The sequence below is a fragment of the Pteropus alecto genome, unplaced genomic scaffold (assembly GCF_000325575.1).
Source record: "Pteropus alecto unplaced genomic scaffold, ASM32557v1 scaffold72, whole genome shotgun sequence".
NCBI lineage: Eukaryota > Metazoa > Chordata > Mammalia > Chiroptera > Pteropodidae > Pteropus > Pteropus alecto.
In genome coordinates, this window is record NW_006436811.1 from 21,993,887 (window position 1) to 22,014,287 (window position 20,401).

The 20,401-nt window shown below is 39.1% G+C and overlaps 1 protein-coding gene across 1 annotated transcript in view; it reads left to right on the forward strand.

Annotated features, from left to right (window-relative positions):
• The window catches only part of GPC6 (glypican 6), a 982,218-nt gene that overhangs the window by 954,814 nt on the left and 7,003 nt on the right, over positions 1 to 20,401 (forward strand). The window contains exon 7 of the mRNA XM_015590907.2: positions 7,225 to 7,361. Coding sequence (XP_015446393.1) covers positions 7,225 to 7,361 — 137 coding nt within the window. The remainder of the gene's footprint in view (positions 1 to 7,224; positions 7,362 to 20,401) is intronic.

The following is a 20,401-nucleotide window of genomic DNA, read 5'->3' on the forward strand; positions in this document are numbered from 1 at the left end:
GATTAAGAGGCATATAAATCTGTAGATAGATTAAATATTAGAAAAGCTTAATTCCTCTTACATTTTTATATTTAAAAAATAAAAATAGAAATGTTAATGTTTTTGTCTTAAATCACATTGAATGGTATTCCACACCCCCAGGGATGTAGATACACCTCCACCACCACCACCAACCCAGCACACTCTTCAAAGACCATGACTGTCAAGCTTTATGGTTAAGAGTAACGATTCTGAAGTCTATATTTAAATTTGAATCTCATGTCCACCATTTACTAGGTGCATGGCAAGTTTTTTCACCTCTCTAAGTCCTCATTTCCCAGTTTCAAAAAGGGTATAATGATAATACTTCAGCACAGACAAGGTTGTGAAGATTGAATGTGAGTGCCTCACAATTGAAGTATGAAAAGATGCTCAACATCACTAATCATCAGGGAAATGAAAATTAAAACCACAATGAAATATCACCTCACATCTGTCAGAATGGCTATCATCCATCAATAAGTCAACAAATAGTGTTGGCAAGGATGTGAAGAAAAGGGAACACTCGTGCACTGTTGGTGGGACTTTAGGAAACAGTATAGAGGTTCCCTAAAAACTCAAAAATAGAGTTGTCACATGACCCAGTAATTCTACTTCTGGGTATTTATCCAAAGCAATCCAAAACACTAATTCGAAATGACATATAGACCCCTATGTTCATTGCAACATTATTTACAATGGCCAAGATATGGAAGCAACCTGTGTACATCGATAGACAAATGGATAAAGAAGATGGGATATATATATAATGAAACATTACTCAACTTTAAAAAAGAATGAAATATTATCATTTGCAACAACATGGATAGACCTAGAGGGTATTATGCTAAGTGAAATAAGTCAGACAAAGAAAGACAAATGCCATATGATATCTCTTATGTGTAGAATCTAAAATACAAAATAAATAAACAAAACAGAAACAAACTCATAGATATAGAGAACAAATTGATGGTCACCAGATGGGAGGGGGATTGGGAGTTCAGTAAAAAGGTGAAAGGAGTAAGAGGTACAAATTTCCAGTTACAAAAATAGTCATGGGGACGTAATAGGGAATATAGTCAATAATATTATAATAACTATGTATGGTGTCAGATGGGTACTAGACTTAGAGTGAGCACATCATAGGTTATATAAATGTCTAATCACTATGGTGTACACCTGAAACTAATATATGATGTATGTGAAGTATAACTGATAAATGCATTTTTTAAATTGATTAATTTTTTTAAAAAGAACATGTGTCTTAGCTCAACGACAGCTCACAGTTAGCCCCAATTACTTTGAGTCAATTACTGACTTGGACTAAGTCTAGCAAAGCTCTTAAACACGATGTGCCTTGACAACAGTCTCATTTTCCCCAAAAATTTTCATTATGTTTAACTTTTTCAAAATACTGAACTGGTTGAAAAAAATAATAAAATAAACATTCATATACCTCTTGTGTAGGCTCAGTAATGGTTGACTTTTGTTTGCTATTTTCAAGTAAGTAGAAAACAAAATAATACTTTATACCTAAATATCTTAGCATGAATCTCCTAAAAGCAAGGACAGTCTCCTATACAATCATAATACCATGATTACATATAAGAACATTAACATTAATTCAATTATATCATCTACTATCTACTTAATAATAGAATTCTCCAATTACCTCAAAACTCTCTCCTATAGCTGGGTATGCACCTCCAAATCCAAGATTCAGTTAATTAATAGCATTTGGTTTGTTATGCTTTTAGAGTCTCCTCATTTACAACAGTCTTCATTCTTTCCAACCTCACTTTTGAAGAGTCAAAGTCAGTTGTCATATAATATGCCATACATTGGGTGTGGCTGTTCATTTGTTTATGATGTTCCTTAGTTTGTGCCTCTGTCCCCAGTATTTCCTGTGAACTGGAAGTTGTCAAATCAGTATCTTGATGAAATTCAGGTTAAATATTTGTGACAAGATTACTTTTTAAATGAAGTCAGAAAACAGTACTTGGACAGGCCTTTCTGCTCTTTGTTTTTGCTAATCCCTTTGTTTTTAGCAATTATTCCACTTTGTCAGCCCCTCCCTCTTTTGTCTAATTGTACAATTCTGTAAGAATGAGAATGAAAATGATACCACTGTCTTCCTGCAGGCAAGTGTTCAGGACCCTTTATAGACCTTAAACTAAGAGTGTATGTTTCTACCAAAGCCAGTGTTTGAAATTGTCAGAAATTAGAAAGAAATCTAGATAAATTATAAAAGAGGGCTCATGTTTTCCATACGGACCCCAAGAGCATTTATTTGGGTCAGAGTCCTATGACATAACAGAAGTAATTGTTTAACTTTCAGGATCTCTCAATGGCATAAATGAAAAATATTTAATATTCCGTTATTACTAGTATTGCAGTATTTAATGATGGAGTATAAAATATTGGAAAAATCATAAATATAATTTGCAACTATTGGACAAAGTTAATTTGTGCTAAAATAACTCATTTGGGAAACAGAAAAGAAATTGTTGTCAATCTCACATTTGATCCCAACGGATTTGCATCATTAATGAATTAGGACTCATAGTTGTTGTCAAGATTTTTGCACTAAGCATGCTTATTGACATAAAGCTTAGCTCACTATTTGTGTGTATATCAGTTTCCAGGAAAAAAAATAATAACTCAGTTTGGAGCTACAGCAAAGTAGTCACTTATATTATTCAGGAACATAAATAGGAGAAAATATTTCTAAGCTGTGTGAGAATTGAAAATTTTTCTTGTACTGAAAAATAAACTGCAGGCATTCAGATGCTCCTTAGAATCAAAAGCATGCTCCTCTCCACTGGCTAATAGTGTCCGTTTTTTTTTTTTTTTCTGGCTGCCTGCATCATCACCATCCGAGCCAGAAAGGGAATTAGTCGGTGTTGCTGTGCAGAATGTTAAAACAGCATTTACATCTCTCACTGCTTCTTTGCCATTATCTCCTTCCCTTGCACAGTGAAAATGCCTGGCTACTGAAATGCCAAGGTGAACACAGCCTGATTATAAAATGTGCTGTGGTGAATCATCGGAGGGGACCCACATACTCCTCACTCAGCTGGATACAGCTGCACAGCCACTCCTGTCACCCCTTTTGAGATAAGGACACACACTGAGTGACCCCAACTATTTTGTCTATGACCTGGTAATAGAATGGGACAACTAAATCTATTTTCTCAATCAACACTTATTGAGCACCTAATGTGTGCAGAAACTTGTGTGACCAACTCATCCTGATTTGCCCAGGACTTTCTAGTTTTAGCACTAAAAGTTCAGTGTTCTGCAATCCCTATGTCCCAGGCAAACAGAGATCATAGGTTACTTGACGCATACTAAGCACCAAGGATAAAGACTAATTAGAACCTTGTCCTTGCATCAAGAAGCATGTAATCTAAAAGAGAATGAGAAAAGTAAGTTGGTTATAAGTTTGGAGTGATCAGTACTAAGAATCATGAACAGGGTTCTGTGGAACGTAGAAAGTTGATGTATAAAGAGAGAAAAAGCAAGTGTGGCACATTTTAAATAATTGGTGAATCTAGATGGAGGTGTACAATTTTTTCAAACAATGCATTTTGGGGGTAAGTTTGAAGTTTGAAAGGGCCCAGAGGATGCACCTTCAGAGAAACAATGCTTGAGTCTGATTTAAAGAATCAGCAGCACAACATATACAGTTGAATTTTGCAAATATTGAAAGAGGAGATATCTGTGAAACATCAGGTGATTTTATTCATTCTCTGTGTCTTAAAATGTGTATATTTGGTTCAGATTCGCTCAGCATAAAGTTGCGATTTTCATGTGAAATAGGCAGAATGATGCTCATTCTTGGTGTACTTTATTTTGGAATGGAATAAACTTTACAGTATTTCTGTCCTGAAGCTGGGGATAATTTTCTGAGTTAGTTTTGAATCTATAACACCTGATTTTTTGAGAACAGTGAGAATGAGTGGCCTAAAGGTGGTAGCCCAGAATAGAGTTTAGGAGCACCAAAAAGTCACCCTGCCAATCAAGTCAAGTGTGATGGATTTTTTGACAATTTATTTTGAAAAAAACTCAAACTTACCCCAAAAATGCATTGTTTGAAAAAATTGTACACCTCCATCTAGATTCACCAATTATTTAAAATGTGCCACACTTGCTTTTTCTCTCTTTATACATCTATATTATTATTATTCATTATTATTATTATCATCATTCCTCCTGAATCATTCTAGAGTAAGTTGTCAAAATCATAACCCTTTAATTCTAAATACTTTGGCATCTCTTTTCTAAGAACATGACATTCTTCTACATTACCACAGTATTTCACATTCAGAAAATTTAACACTGATACAATAGCATTACTTAATAGAGAGTTAGTATTCAAATTTTGCCAAATATCTCAATAATGTCCTTTATGGCAGTTATTTCTCTGAGCTAGCACCCAATTCAGAACCAATCATCAGGATGCCATGTCTTTTATTTTCCTTAATTGGGAAGAACTCTTTGGCCTTTCTTTATCTTTTATGACTGACATTTTGAGGAGTACAGGCCAATTGTTTTATAGCATATCTCTCAGTTAGGGTTTGTTTGATGTGTCCTCATGATTGGATTCAGGTTATGAATTTGACTACATAAATGATAGGTCCTTCTTGTTACATCATGTCAGGAGGTGCATGATATCGATTTGTCCAGTTACTTTGATCACTTGGTTAAGGTGGGGGCCTGCCAAGTTTCTGCAGTGTAAAATGACCAGTTTTCCTTTTATAACAATAAGTAATCTGTGGGGTATACTGTGAAATTGTGTAAATATCCTGTTCCCTATCAAACTTTGACTCAACTTTTTTTGCATTTGTACTAGTTTGCTAGGCTGCTACAACAAAGTACCACCAGCTGGGTGGCCTACAGCACAGAAATGTGATGTTGCACGATGTGGAGGCTGGACATCTAAGATCCAGGGGTTAGGAGGGCTGGTTTCTTCTGAGAACTGTGAAGCAGAGTCTGCTCCAGGTGATTTGTTGGCAATCCTTGGTGTTCCTTGGCTTGAGATGCATCAGCCCAATTCTGCCTTCGCACAGTCTTCTCCTTGGATATCTCTGTCTTTGTGTCCCAATTTTCCCTTTTTATAAGGACAAAGTCATATTGGATTAGGACCCACCCAAATGACCCCATTTTTAACTTGACCATCTGCAGCAATGACCGCATTTCCAAATAAGATCACGTTCACAAGTACTGGTGGTTAGGACTCCAAAATCTTTTCATGGGGACACAGTTCAGTGTCTACTGATGATACTTGTTGAGATCAATTATTGCTATAATTGTTGCGGAATGGCGATTTTTTTCTCACTATCGTTCTTTCAACATTTATTAGTTGATGTTTGATGGGTTTAGTTTTTTATAATTGATAAACAGAGATTGTACATCCATGTCTGGATGGAAATAGCACATATCTCAAATGTACAATAATGCTGTTAAATCTCAGTGGCTTAAACCACAGAAATTTGTTCTCTATATATATAAAGCCAGGGAGCAAGCCTATAGACCAAAGATGGAGGAAATCAGAGTGTAGGTTTCAAGCTACCCTAAGCATTTCCTGTGTGTAAGCCACTTCTTGGAATGTCATAACTCTTGGGGCGGGGGCGGGGAGGGGGTGGCGCGATTCACACTCTAAAACAAAAGTAACATCATACATGATTCAAAGATAGGTACCAGTTGTCTAATTCCGCATTCTGGTCCTCTTCAGCACTTTATGGGTGAGTAGACATTTCCCAGTACTGAAGCCTCTGTCATGTTCAGCGTCACAATTAAGCAGGGGCCAAAGACTATAATCCTGGAACTATGGAGCAGCCTGACTAGAGCCAAAATAAAATATCAGAGTTCTTTTATTTCTTTGTGTTCACTCTTAAACCTGGCAAAAGATCTTTGGAATTTTTTTCTCAAATCTATATTCCACCCACAGTAGACATAGAATATTTTTTGCCCAAAGGGTATTGATCTCAAATGTACAATAATGCTGTTAAATCTCAGTGGCTTAAACCACAGAAATTTGTTCTCTATCACTTCTGGATGTCAGAAGTTCAAAATCAAGGTGTTGGCAGGTTTAGTTCCTTCTGAGGACTGTGAGAAAGGATCTTTCCCAGGCCTCTCTCCTCGGCTTATACAGAGTGTCTCTTTCGTGTGTCTCTTCACATCATTTCCCTCTATTCATGTCTCTGTGCCCAAGTTTCCCCTTTTTGTAAGAACACCAGGCTTTTGGGGTTGGGGACCCTACTGACCTCATTTTAAGCTTTCTGAGCTCTGTGAAGACCATATCTCCAAATAAAGTCACATTCTGAGGTACTGAGGGTTAGATATAAATTTGGGGGGACATAATTCAACCTACAACAGATGCATTTCAACCATCCGTAGATTTTCTCAGTATTCATGTAGGCAGAACAGGAAAACAAGGTTGTGACTGTGTGAACCTAGATGTTAATTATGGAACCAAAATGCTACTGAATCGCTCTCTCTACACTTTCCCCGTGTGGATGTCAGTGCTGAGCCTGAAAACACTAAAGATGGTATTGCTAAGCTTTTCCCGGCCATATATCCAAAGGGCTGTAGATTTTACAATTACCTGTATTTGGAATGACTGTTTTCTCTCTGGAGCTAGAGGTTTTTAAATAGGTTTGGGTTGTTGCTAACCATCCAGGTGTGTGCTGTATGGGCCTGTCAATAAGTCAAGAGCTGAGGTAACCAGCAGCTGAATTAGTGACAATATGTATTCTTGCAGAAACAGACAGATCATCGGGGAAAGTGTTTTGTTTTTTGGTACATTGTTTATGTGCATTTATCTGACATCCAGGCAATGAATCCTAAAGAATATATTTAGGGCGTTTGCAGTAGGGCATACCTATGTCTCTCAGCTGAAGAGGAACCCAAAGCCAGTTGAGATGCTTCATAAGTTTTTAATTCAAAGGATGGGAGGATACAAAATATGGAAAACAAAAAGCCAATTACCTGAGAACTCTCTGCCAGAAACTAGATGCAGATTGAGGGAGGAGGAAGCGAGGTTTTCCTGGACAATAAATCCTGTCTCTCTCTTAAAACCGATAAAGAGTTTGTGCTACCCCTATTTCAGATTCTCTAACCATCACCTGCCTTGTGTCCTTGTGTAGAAATGGACAAGGCTTGGGGAGAATATTCACTGTCTTTCCTTGCTTTCTTGATCAGGTCACAGACATAAAAGAGAAACTGAAGCTCTCTAAAAAGGTCTGGTCGGCGTTGCCCTACACCATCTGCAAGGATGAGAGCGTGACAGCGGGCACGTCCAACGAAGAGGAGTGCTGGAACGGGCACAGCAAAGCCAGGTGAGGGGTGACTCGCTGTTCTTACCGTCAGGGCTTCGTACATCCAGCCTGGAAGGCTCTCCTGGCACAACTTTGCAGACCTGTTTATGCAAAAAGCAATGGAGGGTGGAGGGACAAGTCGTCACTTAGCGACAGCTGTTCAGAGTGACAGGTTTGACGAGCACCTGGGAGAACTTACTCTCAAGGTGCCATTAAGCGTGGAATCCTTGTTCTGAATGCCTCTCCTCTGGATGAGGATGGAGGAATGGTGACAGATGCCAGGTTACTGATGTCCTGAGATCACAGAGAGCCTTTTATGTTCACTTAATCACTTTAAGATAGCTGAACTATTTTTATTCACAGTTCAATTTGCAAGGCTTACTGTTTTCTTCCATCACAAATTAAACAGGAAGTGAAAATTCAACTAATTTTTTTCACCCTTGGAGAAAAAAATGTTTTGAAGTGCTTATTGGAAGGGTAAGGGAAAAACAAAACACTGAAAGACAACCAGGAAAGCATTCTCACAGGTCCTGTGCCTTGGAAGGTCCCATTGGAATTTTATGATGAGAAGTGGTTGTTTTCATCCTGCTGTTCTGCTGCCCAGTGCTACCGCCACTTGATATGGAATTTCTGAATTTTTTAATTCAGCCCAGAAATGAACTTGGCCTGAGTTTTCACAGGGTGGAGAAGTTGGATGGGGGGAACTAGCTGGGGGGTTGGCAAGCAGGGCAGGACACCAGGAGAGAAGTCTGCAGGAACCTTTCCCAGCAGCGAGACAGGTGGGTAGAGCAGCTGGTAAGCTGGCTTCCAGGAGTCTTTGGAGACTGACCAGCAGGTGGAGAAGCTAAGAGGGGAGAGTCTGTTCTGGGGCTTTACTGGGCGATCCCAAGCATATGAAGCAGCTGTCATCAAAAGAAGATAAGTGGATATTAAGTTCAGAAGAAACTGCAGAAGGTAAGCAGAGGTGCTCATTAGATGTTATTTCTTACACTGCTGAGTTGCATTTTTTAACATTTATTGGTAATGATATATTATTAGCCATGCTAGGGAAAGCTTAGCAAGGTGAAAACTAGACAGCTATAGAAAGAGCTGTAACATTTCAAGGTGCCCCAAAATATCGATATCCATATATTAGATCATGAGGTACAGAAAGATATTCACGATATCAATGACACATCCCTCAAAAATGCCTCATAATTTACTGGTGTCGAGCCTTTTAGAAAGGAGACCTTTGGCCAGCAAATTCAGCTGTGATTTAACGGCCTCTAATGTGTCTTTTCCTAATTACTGTACAGAAAGCCACCGTAACGGATGACCAGATGGCCTAATGAATAAAGTGGTTGATTTTTCGAGCTGCTCTCTTGCCCATCTGTGTTTACCTTTCAGCCTTGGCTAAAATGAAGGCTGTGTTTTGAACTACATTCCCATGGATGATTACACAGGTTGCTGGATATTGGCGCATATACAATTTCTTACAAAAGGAAATACAAAGAATGGTTTCTGGCAGGGATGGGGAGGAGACTACACTCCATCAAGAAAACAAATGGGAAGGTAAAGACCATTGAAGTTAGAGCAAGAGGTGACTGGAATGGTTGAGCCAAGTTCCTCTTTGTACAGATTAGGGATGCAGACAGGATAAAGGATGAGTCTAAGGTTACCCAGCCAACAAGGGTGAGAACTGAAATCTCCCAAATCCTAGCCCAGTAGTCTTTTTACTTCAAAATCTGCCTCTAAAATGACAGCTAAATATGGCCCTTCCCATGTAAGGAGAATGAATAAAACAGATCCTTAGCTCTGTAAAACGATTTAGTGGATCTACATTCATTCACTCAATCCATCAGTTCATCAGCAACATTTTTAAGCAATCCCTCTGTCCAGATACTGTGCAAGGCTCTGTGAATTAAATGCTATAACATGGCAATGTTGTCTGTCAACACATGAAAAGACACAGTGACTGGAAAGAGGAGAGTGGATTCGGATCTCCAGGTACCAAACAGTTGGACTGTAGCTTGGGAAAGTATCACATTGGTGCAGAAGCACCTGAATTAGGAGGGACAAGATTTGAATTTTATCCTGAAGTCCATGGGAAGCCATTGGAGGATTTTATGCAGGTGAGGAAAACCATCAGATTTAATGCAATTAAAACCATTTGCAAGAACATTCTAGAATTTAATTCAGTGTATTATTAAAAAGAAGAGGCTGTCAAATGTTTGTAATTTGAATTATATTCCCATTGGAAAATTAGAATCTCATGGTTTCTTTTAGTTAGTTAGTTAGTTAGTTAGTTAGTTAGTTAGTTAGTTAGCTAGTTAGTTAGTTTGTTTGGCTCTTCTTCTGGAATGGACTTTTAATATTAAAACTTTTTTTAATAGCATAGTAAGGAGATAGTGAATAAGGACTTATTGAATTAAATTTAATTGAAGATTTCTTCTCATTCAAATATCAATTGATCTAGAAACACAAAAAGAGTTTTTCATTTAAAGAAATTTTGCTTAACTATTTTGTAAGTTGAAAAATACATTTGTAATGCAGGTGATGACCTATTTTTTCCTACTTTTGAAGTATGGATTTTCAGATGATAAGCCTTAACTATTTAAGAATGCTTGTTAAAAAAAGGAAGGAAGGAAGGAAGGAAGGAAGGAAGGAAGGAAGGAAGGAAGGATTATTCTTATTCATGTGAAATAAAAGAACCAGCACCCTTTTTTTTTTAACTCTACCAGCAGGTTAATGGATGTAGAACAGAGATGCTTTCTAGCATGGATGGAGTGTCGCAGTCTGAAGTTTTTACACTCGAGCCTGTGGGAGGAGATCGCTGATTACCCAGGCATTTCTTCCTCTCTTTCTTTATGTTTTATCCAGCAGACTCCTTCAGCCACATTCTTCGGTTCAGATCTACTCCTGCAGCCCTTTTATCGATCTAAGTATCTGATCAGGCTTCCATCACCCTTATTTCTCCTGATTATTTTCTGAATTCTACTCCGTAGCTCTTTATCATGCTTTCTTGATTCAGAAATCTACCTATTTTACATTGAAACATTTCTGAAATCAAAATGACTTCTTTATGGTCCATCAAGAGGACTCTTTTCTTGCTTCCCTTCTTTTCCAATTTATTGGGACAGTGTGAAAACTATTGCAATAATGTCTATGAAAATAGGTTGTAAACTCTAAAATAATTCTTCTCAAACATTAACGCGCAGACTAAATTCTCAGGCATCTTGTTTAAAATGCAGATTCGGATTCGATAGTCTGGGGTAGGACCTGAGATTCTGCATTTCTAACAAGCTTCCAGGGGCTGCAGCTGTTGCTGCTCTGGGGTCCATACTTTGAGTAGCAAAGATCTGCGGCAGAATTTGCCAGATTTAGCACATAAAACACCAGACTCAAATGGAATACACTGATACTAAAAAAAAAAAAAAAATGATTTATTGTTTATCTGAAATTAAGGTTGAACCCGTAGTCCTGTATTTTATCCAGCAGCCCTACTTTAAGCTCCTATTAACATGTAAATATTCCTCTTTTTGTTCCTTAAGGAGCATATTACAATTTGTTGTTTTCTCTTTGTCTTCATGGATACCCTTGTTCTCTTTAATTGGACTTTTCTCTCTTTTTTTAAAAAAAAATTAATTTATTTATTTTTTATGGTGACATTGGTTAATGAAATCCAGTAAGTTGCAGCTGTACACTTAATGGGGCTTTTCTCATACTGAAAACAACAGCAACTGGACCGGGAGTCACATGGTTCAGTTATAAAATTACACACTAGGGAGAGTTGGAGCACAGGCCAGGTCGAAGTCATCTCGACAATGAATTGCTTAGGCTTTACACATCAAAAGAAAATTTTAGGTTGGAAATAAAGCACAGCCTTCACAATTGCAAGATATTGTTCATACAAACCTCTTGTCTCAAATGGGATGCCCTGTGGGCCATGGATGGATACTTCGAATCTCTGATCGGTACTTGATTCAATTAGTGGCTTAGTCAACTCAGGCTGCTGTAACAAAAATCCTGTAGACTAGGTAGCTGAAAAAGAAATTTATTTCTTATAGTCTGGAGGTTAGAAGTCCAAGATCAGGGTGCCAGCAGGGTTGGGTTCTGGGGACGGCACCTTTCCTGGCTTGTGGACAGTCACTTCCTCTCTGTGCCCTTAAATGACTGGGCAGGAGCAGCTCTGATCTCTTCTTTTGCATGTAAGAGCACTAATCCCATCATAAACGCTCCACTCTCATAGCCTTATTAAACCTAATGACCTCCCAAAGGCCCCACTTCAAAATGCCATCACTTTGGGGGCTGGGGCTTCAACATAAGGATCTTGGTGGGGGGCACAAAAATTCAGTCCATAGTAGTTAGTACAAAGAATCACATTCTATTTTATCAGAATAGCTAATAAAGGCTTTTCCTCAGAATTCATGGCAGTGTCTCTCACCCAAGAAAGGCAGCTTAGGATGCATCTTCAATGACCAGCAAGAGCGTGAGTTTGCAAGCGTAACTTCCACTTCTCTCATTTCTCACTTAGCTAAGCAACGTTTTGGGAGGACAGGGCAACACTCTGACTCAACTTGGACAAATAGAATTTGAAAGAACACTAGTAAATAAGGGAGGAAAATCGATAATAATCAAGAAGGCCAAAGGGAAAAAATTAAAAAGTCGTAGGGCAGATTACAAATCTAGGTGTCCTAAAGTTCCCAGAGTGAACCTGGAGACCCTACAAGTATGCTTGATGCCATCCGTCACCCCTGAGAAAGGCGTTCTGGGCAGCTGGGTGGCTGTAATGAGCTGTCTTCACAAAAGCTAGAGAAGAATTATTAGATGGGAGGCAGGAAAGCATAGGCTCAGAAAAAAATAAAACTTTTATATGGTTAGCATATACGGGTTAGAACTTTGTCAGGCAGCAAAAAATAAAGCCCTCATGGTGCTCACATTGGCTCCTCCCTCTTGCTTCTATAGAGACAGGTTGTTGCTTTTTGAGGACATAGCCTTGTCAAATTACACCATCTATATCTTCCTTGAGGATTGTCTTCTCTTCATGGGGATCCTTTTTCTAATCCCATAGGAGCTAAAAAGGAAAGGAGAGTATAGGAGATGATGGGAGAGTATAGAAGAATGTAAATGAAAGCCAGACTGAGAGGCAAGTCCCAATAGCATGTGGATTTCATGACAGAACATACATATTTCAGAGTTTTCGAGTTTCTTCAGTCAGTTATTTTCAGACTCCTCCCTCTCCCCCACAAAATTGGCAAACAGCTTTCCACTTCTGCTCCTTGTAAGCCAGTCTTTAGCTGTCACTGTGTCCTTTTTTAAAAATGCCCCCTGGGAGGAGACAATGAGGGACGAGAATTCATTGGATCTACTGGAAACAGTGCTTTTGCAGGGAGCCTCGGCCATCTTTTAAGGTACCTGACCCTCAGAAATAACTCTGTCCCCAAGGAAATTCTACCTGAGGCCAGGAGGTAAATACAGTAAATTGTAAGAAACGGGAAAGTAAAAAAAATATATAGAAAATAGATCAGTCACTGAGTGGACTGACCAAGCAAAGAAAATAGCAAGTCGCGACTGGGTAATTTTGAGCAGATGGAAGAGGGACGAAATGATGCATGGTGATGAGAAAGTTGTCAAAGATAGTGACTTGGTAGATCTGGCAGGACAATATTGTTTTAGTCTGATTGTGAAATATGTCCCAAAGCACTCTAGCTGCATTTTAAAGAACTGTCAGATACTCCATGTATACCCAGCTGGGAAACACCTCGAAAAGGTGGGAAATCTGTCTGGGAAGAGAACTGGAAACTGTCAAACCCTGCGTTCCTGAACGCCCACTTCCCTTCTGTGGCACAGTCAGGACCCACGACCCCTGAAGGCTGACAGTCCTGAGGGAGAGGGAGGGACACGGCATGCACTTCCTGGAGGTGGTGGAAAATGTGGCTACGAATAAGAGGAAAGAAGCCTGCTGCTGCCCTGACACCCGCCTCATGAGTCTTCTTTCCTAGCTGCGCTGTAGTTTGCTGACTCCAGTTCTACCAGGAAAGGATGGGTTTGGGGGACCCCTGCCAGTGAGTTAAGAGGCCAAGTCAAAGAATTTAGCTTCTGCTCATTGCTGCGACCAATGAGCTGTGTGTCCTCCAAGAGTTCCCAAATCATTTCCTGCCACACATTCTCCAGCTGGAGGAAAGCCACAAAAAATCATTCTTCTGTACATGAACTCACACTTTAAAGCTCCAAATTCTGCTGCTGTCAGCCCGTCCTAAGAAACAAGTTTGGCATCTGAGGGAGCCATGTTAACAACTTAATTTTCATAAGAATGCATTCAAATTGCATAGTGTGTTAAATTTTCAAGCATTTTGATATACCTTCACTCAACATGGCAACTTATGAAACAAATAAGGTGATATTTATATCAATATAAAAGTATAACTATAAAGTGGCTAAGTGATTTGCCCACAATCACACTGCTGGGTCCCAGAGAGATCTTAGGTATCCTCGGTCAGTCTCTGTGCCTTTGACCATATCAGTGTCACATCTCTTTAAAGTTCCTAATGCCACAGACAGCTTTAGCTTAAGAGTCTTCAAGAATTTATTAATTTACTTAAAAGCATAAAGTCACAGCATGCTTTAAGTAATTTCACTTCTTAGTCAGGAAAAATGGAAGGAGAAAAAAGTAACCTCTATCAAGAACTTTAGAACAGTTATACTTAAAACAGATTTTTTAAATTGTAGTAAAATATACATAACATACAATTTACCATTTTTTACCATTTCGAAGTGTACAGTTCAGTAGCACTAAATACACCATCACCACCATTCACCCACAGAACTTTTTCACCTTCCTCAACTGAAACTTCGCACCATTAAACACTAATTCCTCACTCCTCCTTCCCCAGCCCCTGGCAACCAACATTCTACTTTCTGCCTCCATGAGTTTGACTACTCCCGGTACCTCATGTAAGTGGAATTGTACTATGTGTGTCCTTTTGTGACTGGCTTATTTCACTTAGCATAATGTCTTTAAGGTTCATCCATGTTGTAGCATGTGTCAGAATTTCCTTCCTTTTAAGGCTGAATGTATTGTATTTTTTTTTTTACCACATTTTGTTTATCCATTTATTCATCAATGGACAGTTGGGTTGCTTCTGCCTTTTGGCTATTGTGAATAATGCTGCTATGAACATGTGTACAAATATTAGTTCGAGTACTTGTATTCAATTCTTTTAGAATGAAAATTCCAGAAATGGAATTGCTGGTTGATATGGTAATTTTATGTTTAACATTTTTGAGGAACTGCCAGGGTGTTTTCCATGGTGCCTGCACCATTTTACATTCCCTCTAGCAATGCACAAGAGTGCAATTTCTCCGTGTTCCATCAGTTCCAAACCTATTGATGGTATTGCCTTCAGTTAGTAATGCCTGCTACGCTGGCCTGGTCACACATCACTCATAGCAAGTTCTACAGACATTTCCCTCACTGGGGCCACAATTTACAGCTGCATTTGCTCTTGCAGTTCTTATTATGATCGCAGGACACACTTCAGCAAGAAACTATGAGGGAACTTTGAGGAACAAGATTTATTACTTATAAATCTGGAGGGTGCATGGTATGCCTGTGGGCCATACAATGAGGTCATGGGTAGGGAGAGAGAGCAGACCTGGGACTCTACCTTTATTAGGGTCTGAGAGTGAGATGCCCACGGTTTCGAGGGTTCACTCTTTATTGGTTAATTTAAAGCATAAGAGCTGGAATTAGAGCCTGAGAAAGGAGATGTGTGGTCACTCAAGTGGTCAGTTGTCTAGGTTACCCAGGGCTTTCTAAAAGGGATCTTCATGAATCGTGGTGGCCTAGTTTTTATCAGGTTGTTTGGCTAGTAACTGCATCATACAACTGGCATTATGTTTGTTCATTTGTTTTTTTTAAAATGAATGTCTTTTGAAATGGATGCTTTGGCAGTCAAAAGCTTAATGACGAGCACTTACACTCCACATCTTCACAGTACTTGTTATTTTACGTTTTTGAGGTTTTTTAAAATCATAGCCATTCTAATGGGTGTGAAGTTTAAAAACTTAGATTTTAAGAAAGTTTCTAAAAGAGATTATCGATACCATAGATTCACAATCCCTTATTTGAGATCCTTGGGACCGACCATATATGTTTTAGAATTCCTAAGTTTTTAGATTTTAGAAAATAATCACAAAGCATAAATTTTTTAGACTTTAGAAAGTACTTTTAGTGGAGTCTAAGGCTGCAACTCACAATCAAACACATTAAATGCAGCAAAATATATTAGCAAAATATATTACTATTTTGCATAATATATTACTATTTATACTAAGTGAGATAAACAAGGACTATAATTAGCCTCATTTCAGGTCAGATCAAGTTTTGATAACAAATAGATTGCAGAAAAAACTTTGGAGATTTTTGAATTTTGGACATGTATTAGTATTATGTCTACTTCCATTAGCAAAACTCTTAAATTTGCTGAAAGTGAATGAATATGTAGCTAAGAATTAGAAATCGCTCTAAAGACATGTATCGAATGGCACTCCTCTGTGGCAGCAAACAGAATTGAAACTGCATTGTCCACCCTTTTCTAAGTATGCCTGGAGGCAGGAGCAGAGGACGTGTCAGGCACCTGAAAATAAAGCCGGGCCAGCACCTAGGGACCCCGTGTTTCCCCATTCCTGACCCAGCTTCCACTTGCACTTTTGCCAACCCTACTGGGCACCACCAAGCTAACTTTCCTTACAAGTACCTCACTTCTTGGACTTTACCAGCTTTCGAATTCCATTGAATCTTGAGAGTTGTGTGTCCCTTTCTTTCCTGAAGCAGTTCCTTCCATCAGAACACTACCAACATTAAGTTGATGACGAGAAATAATAAATACTGATAAGCTAACAGTATCTCTCCTCCCAGCAAGTGCATTGATGTATCAATAGGGTCTTTCTGGACACATTGGCTCAACTGAAAGTAGCAATTTTGAATTGTGGCAATGACGGGCACCACCGTGGCAGGCCAGTGGAAGGGAACCTCTGTAGGGACAAGTCTTTGTCTCTCAGGTGACAAGTCTTTGTCTCTCAAGTAACGGAGGCTGTCAACTTTGCCAGGGAAGGCCCCAGCACAGAGCATGCAACCACCCATAGGGCTAACTGTATCAGTCCCCCTAAATTCTCATGGGACTGTTATACCTTAATCAGCTATAACATTTCAACATGATCAAGGAGGCCTACATCAACCATATGAAATTAGATGTCTTAGTCGGTTCTGGCTGCCATAGCAAAATACCACAGACTGAGTAGCTTATAAGCAACAGAAATTCATTTCTCACAGTTCTGAAAGCTGGAAGTCCAAGATCAGCATGGTCAGAAGAGGGCCCTCATCTGTCTCACAGACTTCTCATTGTGTCCTCACGTGGCAGAAGGGGAGAGTCTAGCTCTCTGGAGTCTCTTTTATAAGGACACTAATCCCAATCGTGAGGGCTCTGCCCTCATGACCTAATCCCTTCCCAAAGGCCTCACCTCATAATACCATCACCTCGAGCATTAGGTTTTCAACATATGAATTTGGGGGGAACATAAACATTCAGGCCACAGCAGATGTGAAGAAAAATATTCTGCAAAACTGCCCAAGTTTTGGTTCTTATACATGCTTTTGTAAAACAGACAGTAACCAGATTGGGGAAGCTATGCTTGACTATTCACGAATGCCTTCGACTTGCCGCACTGCAGCATGAAGCATCAATAAATGATGACCCCCTGTTTGTCCTCAGTTCTGGGTTCTCCCTGCTGCAGGGAAATGTGCATCTATCCCCAAAAACTGAGCTGTCTGTAGCCACATTCTCCTTACTTTCCATGCCTCTCAGAACTGTGAGGGCACAAAAATAGAATGTTGTCATGCCAAAGGGCTGGTGCAAAATCTAATAACGGGAAGAATATCATGGACTCAAAGATACATTCATTCTTGCAGGACATGATCGTTACAAGAAGAGATCAAATATGAGAGGCAACAAATAAACGGTCTCATGAGTCCTGGTGTTGACTTGAGCTTCCATAGATCCTTCAGGCTGTACTCTGGGCATTCATAGATTTGGCCTCAGGATGTACTCTGGAGTGACACAATAGCCATTTCAACTGTGTTTTTCAGTTTAAGTTTCTCTAAAGTTACCCTTTGAATATACCAAAAGGAGAAAATGTTCTTTAGGACATAGGTGTATTATTCCTTATTTTTATTATAAATGGCTGAGCGTCAGTGGGCACAGTTAGAATCTGGGTATTTGGCAGTATCTTATTGTTCCTGGATGCTCAGACTCCAAGGGGTAGCCTTCTCAAGATAAGCTATCGCAGACAGCTTCTAATAAAAGAGTCTTGGCCAGCCGGGCACTGCACACAGCATCTAAAAGAAACAAAGCTGTCCTCTGACTCAGCACAGGTACAGTTGCAGGAATCATTGTCTAAAATGTTGAAGGGCAACACTAGAATCGACGGTCACCTTTCAGCTCCTCTCAACTTCAGAGCCAAGAAAGGGCTGGCCTGCACTTGCTGCCATTTATTCCAATGGACTTTAATACTTAGGTAGAGCTTATGGAATCAGCACATACAATCAAATGTCAGTAATAATCAATCCAATGCCACATTTTAGAAGTTATATCAGGAAGACAATCTCAGAATCTAACAAGAATTTATTAGTAAACCAGATATACTAGCACAGAAGTGCTGCTTAATTGCAAAAATAAAGAGATATAGTTCAATGACTTTTTAAAATTTTAATTAAGACATTTTTAGGGCAGTAAATACTGTGAAGCTTTATGGAAAAGAATTTGCAATGCACTCTGTGTTTTATTATTAATTATTTACTGAATATTGTAAAGTCAATTTTGTTTAACATATAGATGAAAACATGGAGCTTATTTGGGGGACCAACAATTTAAAAGGGGTAAACCAATTTTTACACAAATACATCATGCATAAGTTTTGAATACCTGAAAGATGGCTGAAATATAAGTTTCTCAGTATGTTTCTATTTCTCCTTTTAGAGGCTGACAGATAGAGCCTTTGGTTTATGGAACTTGGAAAATTACCTGCAGGAAGGAGAATAATTTTAAGCATATCATACAAGACTATGTTAATTGGAGGACAAAAGAGATGAAAAGGAGTTTTGTTTTTTTTTTTTCTACTTTCGAGCAACAGTAGTAGAGGCAGTAAGAGAATAATAATAATACCAATGAGGCAGGGCTGCCACCGTCCTAAAGGTGCTTGTGCTGGATGTCTCAATTCCTCCTGAGACCCACTGTTCATCCCTCCACCTTGGTTTGTGCCCTGAAGGAGAAACTCCTGAGTCCTTCATCTCCTGGGACTGCATAACCTGGCAGTCCTTTTTTGCTGCTGGCTTCCATTTAGATTCAGTCAATGGAAGGCAGCAGCCAGAGTTCAGAAGGAGAGACTAGAGTGCTCAGGGTACCATTCTCTGGGCTCCCTCCCTGACTACGGGCCTTGGTTTGGCAGTTGCTGTGTCATTTGGCCCCTGTCTGTGATTTTACCACCTTATGCCTGTTTCCTTTAACCTCATGCATATCTTTGTAAATAGTCTCTTCTTTAAACTCTCTTTATTACTCATTGAGTGTACCCTTATTTCTTACCGGGACAGACAAATATAGAACCTTTGTAGAAATTAGAAAAAGGCATTTAGATGGGTACATGGGCTTCATTATACTGTTATCATCTCTTTGGTATATATTGAAATTCTCTAAAACAAAAGGATTCAAAAGAAAATAAAAGAAATACCTTGCAGGTGAATAGCTCCGTGGGCACAGAATTCGGGCTGGATTTCAACCCCAATTCACTCCTTCGGCAGGTGACTTTAAGTAGTGTGCAAAATGCCCAGCCGAACTTGGCAGCCTTACAAAAGGATGGACAGATCTCTAAAAGCTGGAAAATATCTTAAGGAGAAAGTGAAGATTGACATGGGCTTTCCAGGATATTTGAGACTTAGATGAACAAGTGTATTGTAGGCAAGGATAAAATATATACAGTACAGACAAGCATAAGACCTACACAGGGAATAAATTCCGTAAGGCAAGAGAGGTCCCTTGAAGGGAGTATTGCAGTATATGAAAGCAGAGATGAGATGGAAACAGGCTTTGCTTGCTGAGGTATAAAGTGTGAATTGTAGCTTATGATCGACCAGGCAGTATGGTGAACTATTTGGGCACGTGGGTTCTGAAGTTAGACTGTTCAGTCTTTAGTCATAGTTTTGACATCTATTAGCTCTGTGACTTTACACAGTTACTTTTACTCACTAAGCCTCAGTTTTCTACTTTACAAAATTGGGATACAATAGTACTACCTCCTAGATTTGCTGGGAGACTGAATTTTAAAAAGCATGTAAAGTGGTTGGCACAGCACCTGGCTTTAGTAAGTTCTCAGTGGACATTAGCTACTACCATCAAAAGTTTTTAAACAGAAGAGTGACGTGATGAAAGCAACATTTTATGAAGATTAACTAGACAGTGTTTGCAGATTGTACTAGAAAGGAAAGACAGAACAGAGAAGTCAGTGCAAGCCTGCTGTAGCCTTCTGCACGCCAATGAGGGACACGGGAAATGGGAGAGGAGAAGCAGGTGGGAGAAGCTTTGGGAGAAGAGCAGGAGGAGGAAACTGACAGGTTATGAGAGTAAGAAGTCAGGAAGGGCTCCAAGCACTTCTCTGAGATATTTAGTCTCCCCTGGTATAAATACAGCTTAGGCAATTGCAGCTTAGGCAATTGACATTGAAGGACTGACAATTTTGACATTTTAGTACAAGTAAAAGAAATATTAATATAAATTCACCATTTTAGTACAAGTAAGAGAATTAGAGAACCATTTGATTTTACCCTCTATTTTACCCAATGTTGAATTAGACCCCAGATTCTATTATAAAATAAAAGCTCTGATAGACACCTCAAATATTCCAGTAATCACGGATGACTCCTCAAACTTTTTTATATCTCGTTTTTATATCTGGTTTTTTATATCTGGAAGTTTCTTCTGATTAAAATCTAAGAAAAGGCCTCAGTTGAGAAAGAGGGTTCTCATAAAAGA